Source organism: Somniosus microcephalus, chromosome 27 (assembly GCF_052327205.1).
Source record: "Somniosus microcephalus isolate GS21.2 chromosome 27, FLI_Smic_1.0, whole genome shotgun sequence".
Classification (NCBI taxonomy): Eukaryota; Metazoa; Chordata; class Chondrichthyes; order Squaliformes; family Somniosidae; genus Somniosus; species Somniosus microcephalus.
The window spans coordinates 25,875,209-25,898,951 of NC_141013.1; the positions used below are offsets into that span (position 1 = coordinate 25,875,209).

General features: G+C 43.6%; 1 protein-coding gene across 5 annotated transcripts; it reads left to right on the forward strand.

Annotated features, from left to right (window-relative positions):
• Nucleotides 1-3,729: 3,729 nt before the first annotated feature.
• Nucleotides 3,730-21,475, forward strand: dnaaf4 (dynein axonemal assembly factor 4). Of its 5 annotated transcripts, none has more exons than XM_085968769.1 (10): nucleotides 3,730-3,829; nucleotides 7,448-7,595; nucleotides 7,754-7,887; nucleotides 9,522-9,780; nucleotides 10,955-11,097; nucleotides 12,275-12,384; nucleotides 15,004-15,157; nucleotides 17,601-17,706; nucleotides 18,553-18,669; nucleotides 20,964-21,475. In XM_085968769.1, exons 1-9 carry the CDS (start codon nucleotides 3,782-3,784, stop codon nucleotides 18,660-18,662), a joined length of 1,212 nt encoding a protein of 403 aa, XP_085824895.1. In that variant the 5' UTR covers nucleotides 3,730-3,781; the 3' UTR covers nucleotides 18,663-18,669; nucleotides 20,964-21,475. The 5 variants fall into 5 exon arrangements, with proteins under 5 accessions (XP_085824895.1, XP_085824892.1, XP_085824894.1 ...); XM_085968766.1 differs by having other exon boundaries at nucleotides 3,734-3,904; nucleotides 20,950-21,475; XM_085968768.1 differs by having other exon boundaries at nucleotides 3,735-3,904; nucleotides 21,113-21,475.
• Nucleotides 21,476-23,743: the final 2,268 nt, after the last annotated feature.

Genomic DNA, 23,743 nt, shown 5'->3' on the forward strand with positions numbered 1-23,743 from the left:
TGGGAATAATAAGAAAATAACCCCAGGCACCTTTTCAGGGCTTTGGGAGTGTTGGGCAGGGGCAGCTCCTGTAGGGGGCGCAATCGGTCGGGGTCTGGTCCGATTTCCCCATTCTCCACCACGCTGCCTAGTATGCAGAGGCGCGTGGTGTTGTAAACGCACTTGTCCTCGTTGTAGGTGAGGTTGAGTTTTTGTGCGGTTTCCAGGAACCTCTCGAGGTTCGAGTCGTGATCCTGCTGATTGTGGCCGCAGATGGTGACGTTGTCGAGGTAGGGGAAGGTTGCCTGCAAGTGGTGGTCATCAACCATGCGGTCCATCTCCCTCTGGAAGACCGAGACCCCATTCGTCACCCCAAAGGGGACTCTGAGGAATTGGTAGAGGCGTCCGTTCGCCTCGAAGGCGGTGTACGGGCGGTCCTCTGGTCTGATAGGGAGCTGGTGGTACGCTGACTTGAGGTCGATGGTGGAGAACACCCGGTATTGGGCGATTTGGTTCACCATTTCTGATATGCGGGGTAGCGGGTAGGCGTCTAGTTGGGTGTACCTGTTGATCGTTTGACTATAGTCGATCACCATCCGTTTCTTCTCGCTACCCCTTACCACTACCACTTGGGCGCGCCACGGGCTGTTGCTGCGTTCAATAATGCGCTCTTTCAGGAGCCTGTCTACCTCGGTCGCGATAAACCGCCTGTCCTCCCAGCTGTACCTCCTGCTTTTGGTCGCTATTGGCCGGCAGTTAGGGGTAAGGTTCGCGAATAGCGAAGGCAGCTTTACCTTCAGGGTAGCCAGACCGCACGCTGTGAGGGGCGGCTGGGACCCACCGTACTTGAGCGTGATGCTTTGGTGGTTGCACTGGAAATCCAGGCCCAAGATCACGCTCGCACATAGGTTCTTCATGATTAATACTTTAAAATTATCATATACAGTTCCGTTAACGCACAATTGTACCGTGCAGCAACCCAGAATGGTCGATGTCTGGGTTTTGTCAGCCATAGAGATGGTACCCTGAGTAGGGACCACCTTTAGGGAGAGTTGTTGTGCCAGTTCTGGGTGGATAAAGCTCTCCGTGCTTCCACTGTCAATTAAGCATTTAACCCGGCACCCGTTTACCTCGATGTCCACCATTGATCTGGATAGCGGGTGTGGCCTGGTCTGGTCCACTGTGACCGATGCCACTGTAGGGCCCTGATCGATACAAGATGGCGTCCACGCTGTCTGCTCACAAGATGGCGGACCCCACGAGGTTGGGCAAGATGGCGTCCAAGATGGCCGCTCCCACGGCGCACACGCGGCGGTGGCGGGTTTTCCGGCGGTTGGTTTTCCGGCGGGGTTCCCTCTGCACACCTTCCCGAAGTGCCCCTTCTTACCGCACTTAAAGCAGGTGGTGCCTTTCGCCGGGCACAGGTTTCTGGTGTGCTTTGGCTGCCCGCAGAAGTAGCAGTTGGGTCCCTGACACGTCGCGGCTGTCGTAGGGCTTCTGGGGGGAGAGCGGGGCCCAGCCGGTGTCGGGCTGTCGGGCGGGGAAGATGCCTTCCAAGATGGCGGCGCCCTCGGTGCACACGTGGCGGCGTGGACGGCGCGGGCTGAAGAGTAGGCGTCCGAGTTTCTCTGGACCACATCCAGGGATCGCGCGGTGTCCGCAGCCTGTTTCAGGTCCAACCCCGTTTTTTCCAGCAGTCTTTGCCGGATGTAAGTGGAGCTGAGGCCTGTGATGAAGGCATCGCGAACAAGCTCGGTACACTGCGGCTTTTACATCTCGGCACTTGCAGTCTTTGCCAAGCATTTTCAGGGTGCTTAGGAACTCCTCCACCGATTCCCCAGGCCGCTGTGCGCGGGTAGCGAGCAGGTGCCTAGCATACACCTCATTCGTAGGCTGCTGGTAATGCGCCTTTAAGATGTCGCAGGCGGCCAGGTATGTCTCGGCGTCTTGGATGAGGGGGTAAACCCGGTGGCTTACCCAATTCCGCAGAATTCCGAGTCTCATCCTCGCAGCGTCCGTAGCATCTTTGACGGCTGCGGAATTGTCCAGGAAGAATTCCATACACTCAAACCAGTGTCCGAAGCGTGCTGATGCGTCCGGAGCATGTTGATCCAAATCCAAACGTTCGGGTTTCAGGAGTTGATCCATAGTGTTGAAAAATAAGTTAATAAAATTGATGTGCCTCAATAATTCCGAGACTCGAAGTTAGCAGAACAAAACAAGGCTTTTATTAACTTAGAACGTAACACGTAAGCGAGGGAGATGTCTTCCTTCTGGAGGCTGAGGCCAGACTGAGCCAGCCTACAAACGGGGCCAGGTATGGGCGGAGCCCTACACACAGCACATTCCAGCACATTCCAGTATACAATACAGCACATTCCAGTACACAATACAATGAGGTCTGGGGGAAGGGAAATGGCACTGAAACCGATCTCAGTCACAGGCAGTGATGATGATGAATATTTCATCACAGCAAGTAACATTCGCACCACACAAGTGCCAGGCAATGACCATCTCCAACAAGAGAGAGTCCAGCCATTTCCCCTTGACATTCAATGGGATTGCCATTGCTGAATCCCCCACATCAACATCCTGGGGGTCACCATTGACCAGAAACTTAACTGGACCAGCCACATAAATACTGTGGCTACAAGAGCAGGGTATTCTGCGGTGTGACTCACCTCCTGACTCCCAAAGCCTTTCAACCATCTACAATGCATAAGTCAGGAGTGCGATGGAATACTCTCCCCTTCTTGGATGAGTGCAGCTCCAACCACTCTCAAGAAGCTCGACACCATCGAAGACAAAACAGCCCCCTTGATTATCACCCTATTCACCACCTTAAACATTCACTCCCTCCACCACCGGCATATCGTGGCTGCAGTGTGCACCATCTACAAGATGCACTGCAGCAACTCCCAAACCCGTGATCTCTACCACCTAGAAGGACAAGGGCAGCAGGTGCATGGGAACACCATCACCTCCAAGTCACACACCATCCTGAGTTGGAAATATATTGTTGTTCTTTCATCGTCGCTGGATCAAAATCCTGGAACTCCCTCCCTAACAGCACTGTGGGAGTACCTTCACCATGCGGAATGCAGCGGTTCAAGAAGGCGGCGCACTACCTCCTTCCCAAGGGAACTTAGGGATGGGCAATAAATGGTGGCCTTGCCAACAATGCCCACATGCCATGAACGAATAGTGAAAAAAACATTGGAGTTGGCTAAATTCTGAGCCAACCATTTAAATTGAGGAAGCAGAGAGTGAGGTTGGATGTTTGGGAGTTTTACTTTTGTCAGAGGGTGATCAACCTGTGGAAAAAGGTTCTGGAGGTGGTGGTGAGGACTGACTAGTTGCAGTCCTTCAAGAAGCCACATATGGGCCAAATGGCCATTTCTTATCCTAGGTACACAATGTAACATATCAAGTCCACCTTTTCCATTTAATTCTCTGTTATGATGTGGAGGTATTAATTCGGATTAATTTTCACCAGATCCAAAGAAAACACTAAATTGAAGCCATGCTTTTGACCTCTGATTGGCTTTGGACAGCGGGCTGAATAAACTTTACAGTCTCTTTTTAAAGACCTGGACTTCCCATTTCTTTGTGGACAATCTGGACCAATGCATCAGAAGCAACCCTTTGATTGTGCAGTGAGGTGAGTGATTTGTGCCCACAGTAAATGAACTCAGGGTCTCTCCAACTCAGGAAGAAGGCCATTTGTTCCGGAAGTGAAAACCAGTGTCACCCGGAAGGGCTCAACACAGCAACCGAGCCCGCGTCCCTAGCAACGGCCAAGATGCCGCTGCTGGTCAGGGATTACAGCTGGGAGCAGGCCGAGTCTCAGGTGTTTATAACGGTGCCGCTGAAGGGCGTCAGGGCCGGGAAAGCGGACATCTTTTGTGCAGAGGATTATTTAAAGGTGAGGGAGGTGGTTAAGCTCCGGGCTCGAGGATTAATGCAGCCTGTTCAGTGTTTCTCATCATTTAAAGGGGAGGTGAGGGGGATGGGATTGGGCGGTGGAGGGTTGCTGCCTGTCTATCTGCAGTGGTCTGTAGTATTAGAACAATGCAGTCAAGATCTATGAATTTCAGGGCAAAATGGGTGCAATGTTGGAATGCATTCCCCAAACACGGCTCAGAATCCTCTGTAAGACAGGTGGAGTTTGACTTATCATAAACCAGTGGCCTTGCAGACTTCAGCTGAGAGGCTAAACCAAGGCCCCATCTACCTGTTCAGACTATAAAAGATTTCTTGGCACTATTTGTAGATGAGCAGAAGGGTTCTCCCAGAGTCCTGGCCAACATTGTCCCACAATCAACAGATTATATGGCCATTTATCTCATTGCTATCTGTGGGACCTTTCCGTGCACAAATTGGCTGCCAGGTTTGCCTACAAAACAACAATGACCACACATCAAAAGTAATTCATTGGCTGTGATGCACTTTGGGATGTCCTGCATGAAAAATATATAAATGCGTTCATTAATTCACGCATTTAATGTTCTCGGTGGTTCTCCAAGCTTAAATTATGTCATTATAATAATACAGAGATGGGTAAACTGTTGGCAACTTCTCCTTGATATTTATTCCGCAATTTTCCTGGTGTTTGTTAGATTTGAGCCTATCCGCTGGAGGTTAAATCATTTCTGTTATAAAAAGGGAAAAGAATATACTGTTTGCCCCTTCAGTTCCATAAAGAATACTGTACACATCTCGATCTATTCAGGAGCTTCCCAGATTGCCTCAGCTGGTTCCAACTTCTGGTGATGTGGACATGCCTTTCAATTGCACTGTTTCATTGCTCTATCTGCCAGTGGAGTTGGCTATAGATAATCCTCTCGGAGTACTTCGAAGGTATATATAAATATCTGAAAACTTACTGGTGTCTTTCAGTCATGACTTGCCATGTTGAACTATTGCTTACAGGTAGTTGGGGGAAGGTCTATTTTATACAGACCTCCCTCTATTTGGCATCATGATGTTCCAGTACAGTGACTGGGGAGCACTGACCTCACTGCATATGCATCTATTTATTATAATGCTATGGTGGACCATCATTATGTGAAGTAAATGGGCATTCGATACAAAATGTCTGCTCCCAGCCTGCCTCTAACCACTAGTTTTAAAGTAGACAAAAGTATGGCAACAAGAAACAACTAAAATACACAAGTAACAGCGCTGATGTCCCCTTTATTATATGTAGGCTGATGGAACAAGTCAGTAGAATCCTCTTCCTTTTTTAAACAGAGTTGGTGCTAGAAAGAACTCTCCCCTCCTCTTCAGATGACAGGCCAACACAATTTTAATTTAATTTGTTAAGGTTGTTTTAAAGTTATATTAGTTACAGTCTATTTGTTTAAACACCCAAAACCAAAAGAGTGTACACACATCTCTATTAATGCTGTTTTTTAAGCAGGGCTCTAGGAATACACAACAACAGCCAGAATGATTCACTCTCCTTTGTAGAAGCATCTGGCCTTTGTTTGAATCTCCTCCTGATTGCACAGCCAAGATAAGGAAGCTATGTTTTAGGAACATTTTAAACATGAAACAGTGCCATGTATTACTAGTGCCGCATCATCAATGTGTGTATCCTGACGGTGAGCCTTGACTTGCTGGCATTGGACTCCTTGTGATACAAAAAGTTTCCGACAGACCCGACACCAAGTGGCGGGAAGTTAGATTATTAAGAGCTTAATAACAGGCACTTAAAACTATTTTAAGCTCACCTTTAGATTATAAGAGTTTGCCAATGGCTTCCCCACTGCTCGGGGATCACGTCGGGTAAGGAGGCCGGGAGTTGTGTCACCATTTCATGATTTCTTAACTTGACAGCTGCAAATGGTCTATAAAAGCTCCCATTTCATTGATGTTCACTTTCCAAGGTTAGAAGCTGTTGCTTACTGCATTTAGAAGACAGATTGAACTTTATGCAGGTTGCAAGTGTTTGAAGTAAACTCTTTATCCAGTGTCACCTCATTGGAACGACCTCTCTCACCATTGACAGATCGCTTCTGTCATCTCAACCTCACCTGCCATCTATTCCATCAGCATCGTTGCCCTTAAAAATATCTCACCTTGGTCCTCAGAATCCCACCACGATCAGCCCCCACACCAGCAGCACCAACAACAACACCAACCTTCTCCGCAATCAACTGATGCTGCACAGGACACGGCATCAGCACCCGACCACATTGCTACTTGGGCGCCAGGGATGGCCTCACGATGGCCAGATTTACTTCACTTGACGCTGTACACTCTGGCTGCCGCAGGTTGGCACCACCCCACACCAACACCATAAAGCATCCCTACAATGCCCAAGCCATTCCTTTCACACTCACCGCCATTGCGGGGGGTACCATTATGTCTCACCATTCACTGCAACTCACTAATCACTTCCAAAGGTGCACACAAGTCTGTCCAAGAACGCAAAGTGCTGAAAATAAAGATTTCAATATTTGACAGCACATTAACAGAAACTTCACAGGAACATTGGCTAAAACACCCAAGTGCCTACCCTTGTGTGTTGTTACTTGGTATGATTGGACTAGGATAAGGGTGAGTGTGAGGGGTGGCTGGTGAGATGGGGAAGTGATAATGTAGATAGAGAGGGATGGGTGGAGGTGCAAGGTAAGTTGGTGTGAGTAAGGATGTGCAGGAGTAGGGTAGGGAAGTCCGAGTGATGGGGATGTGATGAGAGGCACAGCAGGATGAGGTTGAGTATGGCTTCGTACTGTTTTGTGATCGACTGAGATCATTGAAACATTTGCGGTACTGCACCCAGGTCCTCCTAACGATATCCCTGCTTGTGTCCTCCTGAGTATTGTGCAACCAGGCTGTGTTGGTCTCCTGGGGAGGTCTCGACCTCCCTGCATGCAGTGACTCCCTCCATAAGCATATGAAGGGAGCCATGAGAGAGCCTGGGTGCAGGCGTGCACCTCTGTGCAGTGCTTGTCAGTGTTTGTAGCACCTCAATGCTGTAGAACACTGATGGCACAACTGCCAAAATCAATTTGCGCATGGTCCCTTTAAGGAGACCGGCTGATGATGCGTCATCAAGTGACGTCATCAGACCCGCTTCCTTCAATTGGCCGGCAAACGCGGTGGGCAGGCTTAACGAGCCCAATCAGCGTAAAATTCATTTCACAGAGCAGGCAATGTCCTTGCACTGTTAAAAGGTGTCAGATATTCAATAGTTTAAATGCTCAGGGCAGATCATAGGCCAGCATTCGAAAATATCTATTAGAGTCACTCATGTAATAGTATGAACGTGGTAATCGGGGGAACATTTTAAATATTACACAGCAGCAAATCATTTATTAAAATTGCCAACATATTGATATTAAAGTTGCATATAATTTAGGTTTTTAGTTTTTGATAAAATTAATTCACTTTGTGTAGTTTATAATTGCAAATCTGTATTTGCCTCCAGATTTTGATACTAAATGGATTGTTTTAACAGGTAAACTTTCCTCCATTTCTGTTCGAGGTCGTGCTATATGCCTCTATTGATGAGACAAAAAGCTCAGCTAAAGTTGGCAATGGTGTTGTCATCTTCACCTTGCATAAAAAAGAATCAGGAATGTGGGAACAACTTACAACAGTTGAAGGTGAGGAAAGTGCTGGAGATTTTTGCTTTCTGTAGACTTCCTTTAGGTGAAAGTTTGTATGAAATACATTCGCAGTGCTGATCAATTTAAACCTTGTGATTAGGGCATAACTCGTTTTGTCTTTGCATAATACAATCGTTTTGACTTTTCTTTGATAGTTAATAAGGAAAAGTTGCAAAAAAAGAGGGAGCGTGCAATACTTGCTGCGCAAGAGAGGGCACAAGAAGCTGAAAAAGAAAAAGCAATTAAAAAACGAGAAAATGAGAAGTACTCATTGGAAAAGATGATGAAGGTAATTATTGTAGAACCTGTTGAGTATTTAATTTTCTCCTCTTGTGCACAAGAGGATCGGTTTAAAATGGAGTTGTTGAGAGAGTAATTTGTATAAAATTATTAATTTGCTTAAAATTCAAACCATTATGTGCAACAAAGCCAATAGGATTAGTGATGATTTAAGTACACAGTTCAAGGTGGTCAGTTGCAGGGTAGTATAGTATTGTAATTTCTGTAAAACGAGGCCATTCTGCCATATGAAGCTCGCATGCATTTTCTGTGATAATGTTTTCCTTTCATATGATGACAATAGTAGAAGATATAAACTTAAATCATTAGGAATGGTAGTAAAATTCTAACAGGACTAGACAGACTAGATGCAGGAAGGCTGTTCCCGATGGCGGGGAAGTCCAGAACCAGGGGTCACAGTCTAAGGATAAGGGGTAAGCCATTTAGGACAGAGATAAGGGGGAATTTCTTCACCCAGAGAGTGGTGAACCTGTGGAATTCTCTACCACAGAAGACAGTTGAGGCCAATTCATTAAATATATTCAAGAAGGAGTGAGATATATTTCTTAAGGCTAAGGGGATCAAGGGATATGGGGAGAAGGCAGGGACAGGGTACTGAGTTTGGATGATCAGCCATGATCTCATTGAATGGCGGAGCAGGCTCGAGGGGCCGAATGGCCTACTCCTGCTCCTATCTTCTATGTTTCTATGTAGTGAAAGACAGCAGCAATATTCCCAAACTGAGTGGTGGTCATGAGAAATTCCAGCTTAAATGGCACAATCTGGTGAATTAAAAGAATGTAAGACTGTATGGATAAGCACCATATTCATTATGAGGCATCTCTCATGTTTGTACTGTAACAGTTTGTTGTATTAAGTGACTTTCAGCTTTTAGTCTTGCTTTATTGCTGATGTTAAATAATTCTTTATTAATCAAACACTACTTATGAATACAAACTGGAAGCAAAGTACATGCAGCTGCGTGTTTTGGATTCTGTCAAAAGTTCGTTTCCAGTTTTCATTCTTTAATTCTTGCATCTTCTATTTACAAACCTATCAAAGATGAAAACTAGTTCAATGGCGAGATGGGTCCATTTATGGTCGGGGGGTGGTCTAGTTGTGCCGGGAGGAGGGGATTCCACTAAATTTATCCATGCAATTACTACCTCCTCTCTCCACTGATTGTACAGATTAACATTTCTTCTCTCCTCCACACATCACATGCCATGCCTTTGTTCCAGCGGCATCCTTCGTATAAAGCTGTCTTCATTCCTCCATATCTGAACTATGCTTGACGATGAGCCGAATTGCTTGCCCACACAGCTGGATTTCCATTTTCTATGCAACTTACCAGCACTCCACAAAGTCAATCGAATGCAGTTTTCATCTCTGCCTTTTTCCCCAACATTGCATTGCGCCTCATTACAGATGTAGAACAATTTTAAAGTGGAAGATGCTCCTAAGCTTCACTGTGAAACTAAGGTACATTCCGATATGCAAAGTTCCCAGATCAATCTGGAATTAAGCTTTGATGAATGTGCGTCTTGAGCCCAAGGGAAGGTTACAAAATGTAGAAAATTGGTATAAACATGACCTAGATAAAAGTATGGTTAAGAATAATGAACATGCGCTAAAACTGTACAGATAGAGGAAGATAACAGAAAACAGATTGAAGACATGAAAGAGCAAGAGCGAAGAAGAGCCACTGAAGAGTTGGAACAGTGGAAGCTGCAGAAGCATGAAGAGGAGGAACTAAAGAGGAAGGAGGAACTAAAGAGGAAGGAAGAACTAAAGATTGCAAGGCAAAAGGTTGAGGCAGAGAAAAGGAGGAGGATGAGGAAGGAAGAAAATAAGACACAAAATTCTGCCTCACGAACTCCAAACAAGCATTCTGTTAAAGGAGGTAAACCTATTTCACATCAGTGATTATTGCAGCAGCAATCCTACTTTCCTAGCCAGACATAGAATGTGGAGTCTGTCCCAACCACAGAGAAACTAATTTAAAATGGTATTCACACAAGTCTTAATAATACTAATAAAAAATACAATATAAAGATTCCTATGACATTAAACCAGATGGACTTCAGATTTGTCACATCCCTCTCTTTTTAAAGTTACTTCCTTTGCCCCCGCCCCATGCTATATCCCACTCTTGACCGAGAGCTTAGGATAGCTGCTGCTCTATGGAACTATGTAACTCGATTGCTGGAATATTCACGAGAGTAGAGCCAGAGTGACTTGTCTGCTGAGGGTGGGGGAATGGGGTGACCACTGTTTAAACCTTAATTTTGTAATCTTCGCCTTACTGAACATTCATCTTATCCTTGGTCAGGGCAGGGGTGGGGTCGGGAGCGGGATGATCCAGTCTGTGGACATTGTCAGGGACATTGTCTGCACCACAATTTATCTTTCAGGAGCCGTTTTTAAGAGCTATGTCAAGGGTTTTCTCCTTCATACTCCCTTAGACAGCCCATGTGAACTTGACAAATCTATTTCCTATTAGAAGTGTGAGTTGCAGAAGCATCTGTATTAAATGGGTGCTGCTGGAGAGGCCTATTTCTTTCAGTTGGATCCTTGTTAAAGGTACATTGCTGTTTTTCTTAGCAACTGACGCGGACAAAGGAAAGAGGATTTGAGAGAAGTAATACTCTACCAACAAAATATGGAAATTGGCTGATCTTGCATTATTGGGATTGGTCAGCCTCTTGGCCTATGGGTATGGCCAGTGTTTAGTACACAGCAGCTCCAGTGCCACTGTATCATGGCCACATTATCAGCGCCAATATCTTTTGTTTAAATAAGCTTAGATAAGGTGGATTAGCACAAACTCTCATTTTTCAGGATTGCGCTTGACAATAAATAGCCCCCATGACTTGATCAAGTTCCTTGTTCCGTATCTTCAAGATTTAATTAGCACAGTAGGCAGTTATTTCCTGATACATCTATAGCAAGTAGAGATCACGTCAATATAGATTACTTTTTTCTCATATTGTAGTTCGTATCTCTAAAACAAAAAGCGTAGTCATTTTTACAGGATGGTATTTAATGATTAACTTCTAACCCTGGATTCATTGTAGGTACTGCTGGCAATATATTTACTGAAAACTCTAAGGAAGAAATCATACCAGCTCCTCGTTCAGCTGGCAATATTCAGATACACTTCACACCACGAGTTTTTCCTACTGCGCTGAGAGAATCGCTTGTTCCTGAGGAAGAAGAGGTAAGGGTTTTGTAAAAATGATTACCTTTCTTCCAACACATGCGATAGTTACTCGAGAGATTGTTTCGCGACTTGTGGATTTATTAAAAAAAAGTTATATCTACGTTGTTAATTCTGTTCATTTAGCAGCTCACATAATTGGTTAAAATATCAATCTGGAGATGAGAGTCAAATCGAGTACATTGAAAGGAGCTTACAACAACAATAACAACAACTTGTATTTATATAGCGCCTTTAACGTAGTAAAACATCCCAAGGCGCCGCACAGGAGTATTTTAAGACAAAAAATTTGACACCGAGCCACATAAGGATAGATTAGAGCAGGTGACCAAAAGCTTGGTCAAAGAGGTAAGCTTTAAGGAGCGTCTTAAAGGAGGAAAAAGAGATAGCGAGATGGAGAGGTTTAGGCAGGGAATTCCAGAGCTTAGGGCCCAGGCAACAGAAGACACGGCCACCAAAGGTTTCGCAATTATAATCAGGGATGCTCAAGAGGGCAGAATTAGAGGAGCGCAGATATCTCGGTTTACGGTTGCTTCCTATTAATTTCTGTAAAGTCTGTTGTTTGGAGAAAAGGAGAATAGGTAGAAGAATATGAAGCATCTCTGAGTGGGGTCAGGAATTAATACTGTTGTGTAATTGATTCTTTTACAATTTGGTAACCTTTTTTCTCCCCTTTGTAGGTGCTCCCGCACTTACACACCATTCCCCATCCGCAGCATGAATAGGCAGATTGTTTTTGGGCCTCTGCCAGTGCTAGTTTGTTATGGCTTGGAGGAGGCGTGCAGGAGTGCCATGATTAAACTTACACTCAAACTTTTCTCTAATTCATTTCATGTCTCACCGCCGCTCATCAGCTTCTATGGTGCTCCAAGCAAGTTCTGGAATTCACTGTGTGAGGAATCCCAGATGTGATTCACTGTGGGTGCCGTCTGTTGATGCATCGGTTGCTATATGTGCTTTTTGGTTTAATTTGTGCTTTTGTCATGTATAAATTATGACTGTGAAAGTCTATGCTGTGATGAAACTTTACACTTAAAATGGTAATCACAGGTTTGTTTGTATTTCTAGAATGAAGATGCTAAGTTTTAAAAAGCAGTTCAGTGTAGTAATGTCATAATACCTTAATTTTCCATTGTATGTTATACTGCGCATGGAGTAATATTCTTTATGTTTACAGTGGGTAAGAAAACAGGCAGAAGCTAGACGAGCTAATAATGCAAATGTGCCTGACCTTGATGATCTGAAAGAGGAGGAAAAAAATCCAGACTGGCTGAAGGATAAAGGGAAGTAGGTTATGAAAACTTTTTTAATCATTCATTTTAATTTTTAAAAACTTCACTCCCGCTATAGCTCGCCAGGTTTATCCACAGAGAATCTGAGTCTTACAGACCACGGAGATCCCAGATTTAATCCCCGGGCTGTGTTGAGTTAGCTGGCTGATCTCACCTAGGGTGACCGATAGGGGCACCAAAAAGGCCCTTAACAACCCTGGGTTAGGGAGGGGAAAATTGGTCAGTGTTCTTGCTTTTGATCACTATACAGCAATCCTCGCCGGAAGTGCATGTAGGAAGATTGGGTGAAGACACGAATGGGCTCCTGCATGGACAAATAACATGGCGTCACTCACTATCGAGACGTACACTTGAATAAAGGCCACTTAGACAATGGACTTAGATGATGAGATACTGATGCCAGTGGAACTGAATCGTAGAATGTCACAGCACAAAACAAGTAATTTGGCTCATCCATATGAGCTACCTAGTCTTATCTTGCTCTCCTGTGTCAGCTGTGGCTCAGTGGGTAGCACACTCGCCTCTGAGTCAGAAGGTTGTGGGTTCAAGTCCCACTCCAGGGACTTGAGCATATAAAGCTGAGCTGACACTCCAGTGCAGTACTGAGGGAGTGCTGCACTGTCGGAGGTGCCGTCTTTCGGATGAGACGTTAAACCGAGGCCCCATCTGCTCTCTCAGGTGGATGTAAAAGATCCCACGGCACTATTTCGAAGAAGAGCAGGGGAGTTACCCCCAGTGTCCTGGCCAATATTTATCCCTGAATTAACATAACAAAAACAGATTATCTGGTCATTATCACATTGCTGTTTGTGGGAGCTTGCTGTGCGCAAATTGGCTGCCGTGTTTCCCACATTACAACAGTGACTACACTTCAAAAAAGTACTTCATTGGCTGTAAAGCGCTTTGAGACGTCCGGTGGTCGTGAAAGGCGCTATATAAATGCAAGTCTTTATTTTCTTTCTTTTCCTGCCCATTCCCCATTCCCTTTAATAGTTCTCTTTTTCCAGCAATTCTCTTAATTCTTGTTTAAAAGAATGTATAGGCTTAGTTTCAACAGCAGCTTGTGGCAGAGAATTCCACATTCTAACCATCTGTGTAAATATATTTTTCTAACTTCCTCGGTACTTCTCCAGGAAGGGGTTAGTCAAGGCGAGAAGGGGTGGATGAGGTGTGAACAGAAAAGTAAAAAATCCCATCCATTATTGCATTCCATTTAACCTTTATTTAAATCATATTGCATTCCCTCAAACTTGTGGTCTTTTAATGTGCAATATTTGTGTGTCACGGAGTAGAAGTTCAGCTTGGGCGCTATCTCATTGGCAGCCTGCTCTATGCCCCGCCTGATATCCAGTTCCATTCACTTCAATGTAACAGGCTGATGCGATACCGCCTAAGATGAAATTCTACAAACGATTTTTACAAACTCTCATGAGCATTTCAGTTCTAATAATGTTATGATCACTGAATCTTAGATTCTCCTCAACTTGTATTATATGTACAATTTTCTGGAGATGTTGGCTGTTCAACAATCTAAGTAAAAAGAAAGACTTGCATTTATATAGCGTCTTTCACAACCTCAGGATGTCCCAAGGTGCTTTACAGCCAATTAAATACTTTTGCGGTGTAGTCACTGTTGTATTGTAGGAAACGTGGCAGCTAATTTGCACACAGCAAGGTCCCACAAACAACAATGTGATAATGACCAGATAATCTGTTTTTAGTGATGTTGGTTGAGGGATAAATATTGGCCAGGACACCGGGCAAAACTCCCCTGCTCTTCTTCGATTAGTGCCATGGGATCTTTTACATCCACCTGAGAGGGCAGATGGGGCCTCGGTTTAACATCTCATCCGAAAGATGGCACCTCCAACAGTGCAGCACTCCCTCAGCACTGCATGGAGGTGCCAGCCTATATTTTGTGCTCAAGTCTCTGGAGTGGGGCTTGAACCCACAACCTTCTGACTCCGAGGTGAGCGTGCTACCAACTGAGTAAGAAATCAACCCTGCACTACTCTTAGTTTTTCCTCTGTCATTTCCTCCGTCTGTGTAATTGAAATCCCTCATGATTAAGTGCCGGCCTTTTTACAGGCTTCTTCTGTGATCTGCAAGAATATTTTCCTTTCTATCTGCTGTCCAGGTGGTTGCAACCTATTTTCCACTCTGAATTTGGGTACTACAATTGGTCTTATTGTCCTTGGAAAAGTGTACATGTGTGGGTGTTGGGTGAAGAAAGATCTGTCTCAGCTGTGTAGCCCTCCACAGTCAAATAACAGTGACTGTCCAGGCTCTCTCTCAAAGAAATGGCACTTGGGTGAGCCACCTGATGGGTCCTGGTCCCTGTGAGACATTAATGTCTGATAGTCTTCTGTTTGAATGAAAATCCCTCTACAGGCAACAGTGCAATGATCTGCTTATTATATGTATATAAACTCTGAAAGACATTATGGAACATATTGCATGCTGTTGACTACTACGCAATGACTAACTGCAGTGGGAGATCACTTAATTTATGACAGTTATCACTTTGCTAGCCTGTGAAGGCCTGATTAGCTTCTCTATAACTATCGATAAATCAGGTTATCTTGGTTGTTCAAATATTGTTTTCCTTTTTCAGCAAGCTGTTTGCATCAGGAGATTATCTTGCAGCTATTAATGCATATAACCTGGGAATACAGTTGAATAATAAACTTCCAGTCTTGTATCTGAACCGGGCTGCAAGCCACCTTAAACTAAGAAATTTACACAAAGCCATTGAAGACACTTCCAAGGTTAGTTCACATTCAGGTTCTGGGAAATTAGTTAAGACTAATTAATTTGATAAGGCAAAGATTAACCATAGTTCGGTTTTTCTTTATATTTGAGAACCTTCCTATGTCACCTCAGTTTTTGACTGAGGGTCAGTCACAAAAACTAAAGATATCCCTAAACCTCCATCTGCAATATGAGATGGTAAATTTGTTCTTGAGGTAGGTACTCTTTGCTGTTCGATAATTTGCCCCATTTCTTATACTTTATTTTCATTTTTGTGGAGCACATTGCTTCCTGCCTCAGAGGACAGACAGGCAACCTACGATCTGGAGATCCCATGCAGGTCACATGTGCGAAAATTTGAATGGGCCCTGCAGCCAGTTAAAGGGACCACGCATGAAATAAAGATTAGAGGGAACATTGACGGGGGTCCTCTTAAAATTTGCAGATTGAGTTCCGATTACATCACTGGGGCCTGATCTGCTATTTTAACCTGTAGCCTGAGTGGGGCAGCAGTGGTGGCTTCCCCGCCAGGCCAGAACTACCGGGAACAACATCCAGGACCATAAGAGGCCAAGTAAGGTAAGTTAAACATTTTTTTTTTTAAAACAGGTTTCCTTGTGGACCAACGGGAGCAGGAGTGCTCCTCCAGGCCCCACAAGGACACCGAAGGCCCACCCTGCCCTGGGTTTCCCCTCCCAGAGCCCTCCTGACTACTTACCTTGTACCGGGGACTGTTCCCACCGGCAGCCTCCAAATCGCATGATTTTAATGGTCAGGCAGCTGCTTCCCGCCAGCTTCCTTTGGTCAGAAAGCGGCATGCCTAATGAGGCCTGGCTGTTAAAATGAGTCGCGCGTCCCTGCTGCTGCTCACGGTCGGGCATGCACGCGGCTTGCTTAGTCACGCTCCCGTCCAGGAGTAAATATCGACTACAAAGGGCTGGATTTTCTCAGTGGAGACGAGTTGGAGGCGGGACTGCTGCTTGTCATGTCAATGTCCCGCCTCCATCATCGTCTGACCAACCAGAGGGATTTTCCCCTGATTGACCTTGTTAAGCCCGCCCTACGGGCTCAGCAGGCCAATTAGAGAGGAAGTCACTGACAGCACGTCAACGTCTGATGTGCTATTTGTCAAGACTTCTTGAAAGTAGAAATGTCAGTGTTTACACGCTCTGTGAAGCTGTCAAACACTGACATTCTCTGTAGTTTGATCAGTCCTTGTGTTCAGGACTCATCAAACCTTTCAACTTTGTCGATTTCAGATGGCTGTTGGTTCGGAAGATCCAACAGCCAGTCTGTGAATTCGACAAGGAGGATGTCGGGTCTCCCGATCCAGGGTGGATGAAGGCTGTAGGAAGAAAACAAGGTAAGTGAAAATGTTTTAACACTTAGCACTCACCTTCCATACTTGCCCCCATCACTCACCTCAACATCTTACTTCCAGGTGGCTCCGGCCCCCAGCCTCCTCCAACCTGGCGGGGTTCTCCGAGGTCGGGAAACCTTCACCTGTGAAAGTAAAATGGCACTAATCCTTTTTTCTGTCTGTTAACTACCTGTTAACAGGCAGTTAAAAGGATTTAATGCCTTTCCCGCCTCCAGGAGACGGGACCCGAAGCAGCACATCGTCTTGCCTCCTGGCAAAAGGGCACGGAGGCGGGATGGCCATCCGCCCCCACTTTCTGCTACTTTACCGGCAATCCCGCCTCCTCGGGGCTGAGAAAATCCAGCCCCAAGTGTCAAATGTATTTTCTGAATAGAATACAAATAAAATAAATGCAAAAGATAATGCTGCTAATTTGTGTGCTCAGAGTAGCAAAATCATAAATGCATTTCTGATTTAATTACACTTATTGCACAGAATAAATCTCCCCCCCCCCTTGGAAATGTCTGTGCTCTGAACCTCTTAATATCACATAATCAACTCCATAAATATTACCCAAACATTGCATAATACTGGATTGTAAATGTTATGCTGCTCTGTGAAGCATTATAACACTGCACTTCATACTCTTTTCTAATTTCCTGCAATAGAAAATGTTAGTTATTTTTGAAGCTATTATGTTGCAGATATTGCACATATTTAAAAAACTTCAGTTATGTAGTTTCTTTAGTAAATAAAGCAATAATAATGAGAAGCAAACTTTGGATACATTTTTCACAAAAGTAACTTTAATGTTGCAACGGTTTCCTTGTGTTAACTTACTCTTATCATTTTTGGATTTTGTTTAAAGTTTGAAAATTGGCTTGGCTGTTTTTTTCTACATAGTGGGTCATTTTTGTGAATGCTTTTAACATTTCAATTTAATTGCGTAAAAAAACTAGGCTGGTGCACAAATCTTTAAATTATATCCAACAGTTACAAAATGTTTATACTTGATTTTTAAAACCTTAAACGGGATCCAGTTTCTAAATTATAACATTCCTTTTGATTTGTTTAAGTAACGTGCTTATTCTTTCCTTTAGGCACTTGATTTGTTAACGCCTGCTGTTCCAGACAATGCAAATAGCAGACTGAAGGCCCACATTAGAAGAGGGACAGCATTTTGTGAGCTGGAACTATATGTGGAGGGTAAGACTTCTTTTTAATATTTAAATGCACAGAAATTGTGGTAACATATAATTAGCAAATGTTGGATGTTATAGTTAAAATTTGAATACATAAGTTTTCTCTTTTCCAGTTTTTCCCGCTTATCCCTCCTTTCCTGAAAGTAGTACTGTAACTTGTGAAGACCCATTTACGGCACTAGATATTAGAGCCTTTAAGTTTTTCGGAACAAACCTCAGGCACGGTTACGTACAGAACAGTGTGTTTAATAATAAATGGTAACCGTAGTCAGCAACACAATAGCACATAGCTTTTACATCTCTTTCTCTCTCTCTCTCACACTCTCTTACCCTTCCAGGTCATGCCTTATATACACAACGTCCCCCTCTCCCACCCCAAGGAGTGAGAGGAGCCAAAACTTCACCTTTTCCCAGCCCAGCTTGTCCCTCAGGACCTTTACAAACTCATATGGGAACATGGATCTATGGGAGTCAGCAGACTTGTAATAACCCAGGCTGGTAACCATTTTTTCATGTGTGACTGTCCGTGTTGGTGGACTATGCAATTCTGGGGTGTGCTGTAACCAAGCTTCAATCTGTCATCTTTGAGGATCAACAGACACACACCCAGCAAGTGTACAATATCTGCAACAGCTAGTTGATCATGATCTGTAACCCTGACTAATTTTTCCTCTTCCGAGCCCCGGAACACTGAAGCCAGTTGTAGCTCCCCACTATCACCTCAGCTGAGATCATGCAACCCAGCACATTCTAGGGATTCAAGCTGGACCCTTCCTGATCCGTACGGCTCAGTACCTCATCACAACAGTTTGGATTTATTCAGTGGATGCTTTAATTTATGCTCTAACAGGTCTTCAGGATTATGACGCTGCTCTTAAGATTGACCCAAGCAACAAGACAATACAAGCAGATGCAGAGAAGATACGTCAAGTGATTCAAGGAACACCTCCAGATCTCTAAAAACAAAGTGAGAAAGGTCAAAGATTTACTGACAGTTAGCATATTTCTACCTTTCAATCTTTAGTTAGGACACAGACATTGTATTTGGGGACAACATCAAGTCCAAAGCCTCAATCCAAACTGGGCTTTTTTTTGATTTTCTTAGGAAAATTTGAATTTGGATCAGTTTGAACTTGAAGGTGCCTATAACCTTTAAATAAGATGCTGCTGTGCATTAATTGTTGGCGCTATTGCACTTCCCTTTCTTTATGGGGAGTAAAGGTAAATGTCTTTTCTGGTTTATGGTAGTCCAGTTGGGAACTGAGTATATGTGGCTTCACTATAATGGGGAGAGAGCATTTAATCTTATACCTTCTTCAATAATCAGATCATAGAGTAGCTAAAACAGTTGTATTATAGGGTCTTCACCTACTATAGAAAGTCTGCAGTCAAAACTCTAAATGGCAGATGTACTCACCCATGTGACCTTAGAATGGTTTCATCTCTGCTAAACAGCTGGCTAAGAAATACTGCCATTTGAATGTACACATTGGACTCCCCAGTGGACAAGGTAAAGTTGTTTTCTCTACTCGCTATTAGATTTTTATAATTATTACTGGGCACAGTGAGTTGGTGTACAAATGGACGGACATGGATTTATACTCATTCTGCAACCTGATTTCTGATTCTAGCCCAGATCATTGGGAGAAGGTACTGAGAAAAGACTAGACACTTCTCCACAACATGGTAGGGAAAATCTGAGACAGGTTTCCCTGGCCCTGCTTATGCACTTGATAGGCACTGGCTTGGGATCATCTTGTATAAGATTGCATGATGTGGAAGACTTAAAAAGGGAAGAGAGGGTTAAAACAGGGGACAAGGAATTCACATCAGATTTAGAGGGCCCAAAGTGTGGACTATATATGGCCAGATCAGAACCCTACCCAAAGGCACTAGTACATGTTGTATGTTTTACACTGCAGTTATTGGTTTAATTCAGTGTACTTTCACAGAGATTAATTTTTATCTGTTTCAGTTTGCAACAAATAAAATTACAATATCAAATGGACAGGTGGATCCGCTCCAATATAATGTTTATCACAGAGAAATAATCTTCAAAGTGGAACAATTTGGAATTACATTACTTTATAGTGAACAGCCTCAGTCCCTGGACTAGCAAGAACAAAAATTAGCCAGCGTTCCTGCTTCTGATCGCTGTTCAGTGACTCATTCCTAAAAGTATCTGTGTGGAAGATAAAGACAGAATTGAGCTGAGCTGTGATGCCCATGATAAAATAATAGCCACTGAAGTAAAGTTTCAGAGACCTGCAGAAATGTTCCCCAACAGAAGTTACCACTTTCAGGACAAGTTAAGGAGAGAAAAAGTACTGAGGGAAGGAGGTGTCATTCTAATCCATCATCTAAACAGGATTGCTTCTCACTCTGTAGTCACCAAAAAACAAGTTTTTCGAGAATAAGCCAAGATAAAAAATATTCAATTTCATAATCTTTTGTCGACCCTGCTTGTTTTGAATGTGATTCTTCTCTGTTGCACAAAGAAGCAAAGGAATTATTGTAAATTATATTTTATGCAATCTTGCTATGAATACTAGTCCAGCAGAGTCTATTTACGTACATTTTAGGACCAAACCAGAGTTAAAGTTGTTGTATTATCCTGCTACAGCACTAATATCAATTTGGCTGCTCAGTTAACATAATGCTATGTATGCGATTTCAGACAGACAGCACTGCTTTTGTCATTTGTAAATTAACAATAAAAAAAATCCACTAATACAAAAGCAAAATACTGCAGATGCTGGAAATCTGAAATAAAAACAGAAAATGCTTAAATACTCAGCAGGTCAGGCAGCATCTGTGGAGAGAGAAACAGAGAAACGTTAACCCTGTTTCCCTCTCCACAGATGCTGCCTGACCTGCTGAGTATTTCCTGCATTTTCTGTTTTTATTTTATTTTAAAAAATCTATGTAAGTTTTTGGAATACCTTCATGATTTAAAATTTGACTGACTACTCGAGCAACATATTGGCGGCTTTAGGTCAGACAGCATAATAATGCAATGCTAGCACAATTAGTTCGTTTGACCATCATTCAGCAAAAACATTAATATGTTCCCACATATTTGTGATTGTTCAAAAAGCCCTTTGTAGAAGCTGAGATCAATGAAGCAACATTTTGGAGTCAGTCAAACACCACAGTGTATTTGCTTCATCTTTAAGTGAATTGTTGAATGATCAATTGGAATAACATATTGTTGATACTGTCATAGCTTTTTTTTTTAAACCTGAAGTTTTAATTGAATAGGGGCATTCGATAACCCATCTGGAGCACAAGACAGGTACTAAGGAGAATGTGAGAATATAGAAAGGAGAAAAGTGAAAAGAATATTTAAAGAGAAGTAGAACAGAAAAAAGAAATGAATCCAACAGTTGCCCATGTTTTCAATATAACAGAAATACCCAACAAAAGAAGAAATCTTCTAATAAGCCAGGAGAGAAAGAGATTCAGGACAAACATCTGAAGACGTAGGCCAGAGGGGGAACCAGCACCATAGAAGAAGACACAACATTGACATTAAACTGCTGCTGGACTAAAGTGATCAGATCTTATTCTGAAATAATCTAATAAACTTTGACAGGAACCGTACAATTTTTAGACATTTTCATCTTATTAAAAAAAGTTCCAAAATATGTACTGTGGTATTTTAATTATAAATTTAATACGTTAAAGTGAACTGAACCTAGCAAATGCTATACTTTGGTAATCTTGTACTAAACTGTTGTGCTTTAATTATTAAATTGGCTGATATTATCTTGCTTATTGTAGTTAAATACATCATTGGCCGGAATTTTCTGGGGTGGTAGCGGGCGTGATCGGTGGCGGGTCGGGTGAGAAAGTTGTTACTTTTGACAGTGGTTGTCATTCCGCTCCCATGCGCCATTCCCCCCAGCCGCGTCTGTCATCGCGGAGCCGACCCGACCGGCAGCGGCGGGCAACCCAATTGAGATGATTAACAGCTAGTTGTCAGACCCTTAACCGGCTTTTTTTTAAACTTACTTTTTAAATTTAACTGCATGGCCACAGGAACCATGCTGCTCAGGAAGCACGTCTGAGGCGGGAGTTCCGTGGCCATTGCTCCAGCTGATTACCTGACAGCATCAAATGTACAGTAAAAGCTCCCACCTGACAGATGATCACTTTCCTCAGGCAGAAGCTGTTGCTCAGTCCATTTCCAGCACAGATTCTGCAGGCTGCAAGTCTTTCCAGCAACGTCTCCATCTAGTCTCTCCTCATTGGAAGAACTCGCTCACCATTGACAGATTGCTTCTGTCATCTCTACTTCACCTGCCACCTATTCCATCAACAGCGGTGCCGTTTATACTGTCTCACCTTGTTGCTCAGAATCGGATCACGACCAGCAGCACCAGGCACACCAGCAACGAACAACACCAACCTTCTCCGCAATCACCTGACGCTGCACAGGATAGACGGCATCAGCACCCAAGCACATTGCTGCCCGGGAGGCCAGAGATGCCCTCATCATGGCCAGATTTAGTTAACTTTACTCTGTATACCCATAAGGCTGGCACATGATGCGCCTGGTTGGCACTACCCCACACCAACACCATAAAGCATCCCTACAATGATTAAGCCATTCCTTTCACACTCATTACCATTGCTGGGGGTACCGTTATGTCTCACCATTCACTGCTACTCACTAAACCACTTCCAAAGGTGCACACAATCTGTCGAAGATCAAAAAGTGTTGAAAATAAAGATTTTTATGTTTGACACCACATTAACAGAAACTTTACATAAACATTGGATAAAACAGCCGAGTGGCTACCATTGTGTGTTAGTTGGTATGATTGCACTAAGATGAGGGTGAGTATGAGGGGTGGCTAGTGAGATGGGGAAGTGATAATGTAGATGGGTGGAGGTGCAAGGTAAGTTGGTGTGAGTAAAGATGTGCAGGAGTAGGGTAGGGAAGGCAGAGTTATGGGGATGTGATGAGTGGCACAGCAGGATGCAGTTGAATGTGGCTTTGTACTAATGTTTCCTGCTCTAATGAGATCCTTGAAATGTTTGTGGCACTGCACCCAGGTCCTCCTGAACTGCAAAAGTAACCAGGCTGTTTTGGTCTCTTGGGGAGGTGTCTTTAGCCCATCGGAAGGGAAGAGGACCTCCCTACGTGCTCTGACTCCCTCCATAAGCAGCCCTCTGTCTCTGTGCAGTCATTGTTGGTGTTTGCAGCACTCCATTGCTGCAGTACACTGTCGGCACTATACTAGATTAAACGTCAGATCTAATGTGGCCATGGTCCCTTTAAAGATCCCGGCTGAAAACGCGTCATGAATGACGTCACCAGAGCCACTCCATTTAATTGGGTTGGGTAACGTACTGGGCGGGCTCAATAGGCCCTATTAACGTAAGCTCGTTTTCAGCAACGGGATGGAGCTTGCAGCGGGGTCGCGACCCGCCGCCTGTAGCGGACCCGCCGAGGTAGGCAAAATTCCGGCCAAAGTGTCTGTGAAGTCCATGAATAGGCAAGTATTAAAGGTACCTCAAGCAATAATGTGCTGTAGTGGTAGCTGAATGGAGTTTGATCTTTTAATTCAAATTAACTTTATATTGGATGATTCAGAACAAGTCAACATTTTATAAATTCTGATACTTGTTTTCCAGTAATATTCAGGCATCTCTGAGAGTGTTGCTGGTGATAACAATGAACAGTCTGACTTCATACATTTAACTGGTAGTGAAAGGCAGTCTTGTGTGAATTAGTTCTGGAATTTACATTTCCTGACTGGATTGTCACACTTCCATCCCATCAGACAGATATGCTGTGTGACAGATACGCTTCTTCAGTCTTCCTGTTTCTCTTAAATAATAGAATAACTTTTAACACTCTTTGCTCAGTAACATTCAGACATGATGTGCTCTGAAACAGCCAGGTTTGACAAATGCAAGACATGAATTCACAGAAAAATGTTTTTTACATTCGTAAATGCTGCGGTGTGCCTATCAAATCTTCGATTATCAATCACCTTTAGAATAGCCGTTTTATATATTGCTAGTATCTG

What these genes read in the sequence shown, in the direction of transcription:
- dnaaf4 (XM_085968766.1), top strand. Translation starts at nt 3,782, where the DNA reads ATGCCGCTGCTGGTCAGGGATTACAGCTGGGAGCAGGCCGAGTCTCAG. An exon ending in TTGTTCCTGAGGAAGAAGAG is followed by an intron (nt 11,098 to 12,274) that starts GTAAGGGTTTTG and finishes TTATGTTTACAG; the next exon opens with TGGGTAAGAAAACAGGCAGA. An exon ending in TGGCTGAAGGATAAAGGGAA is followed by an intron (nt 12,385 to 15,003) that starts GTAGGTTATGAA and finishes TTCCTTTTTCAG; the next exon opens with CAAGCTGTTTGCATCAGGAG.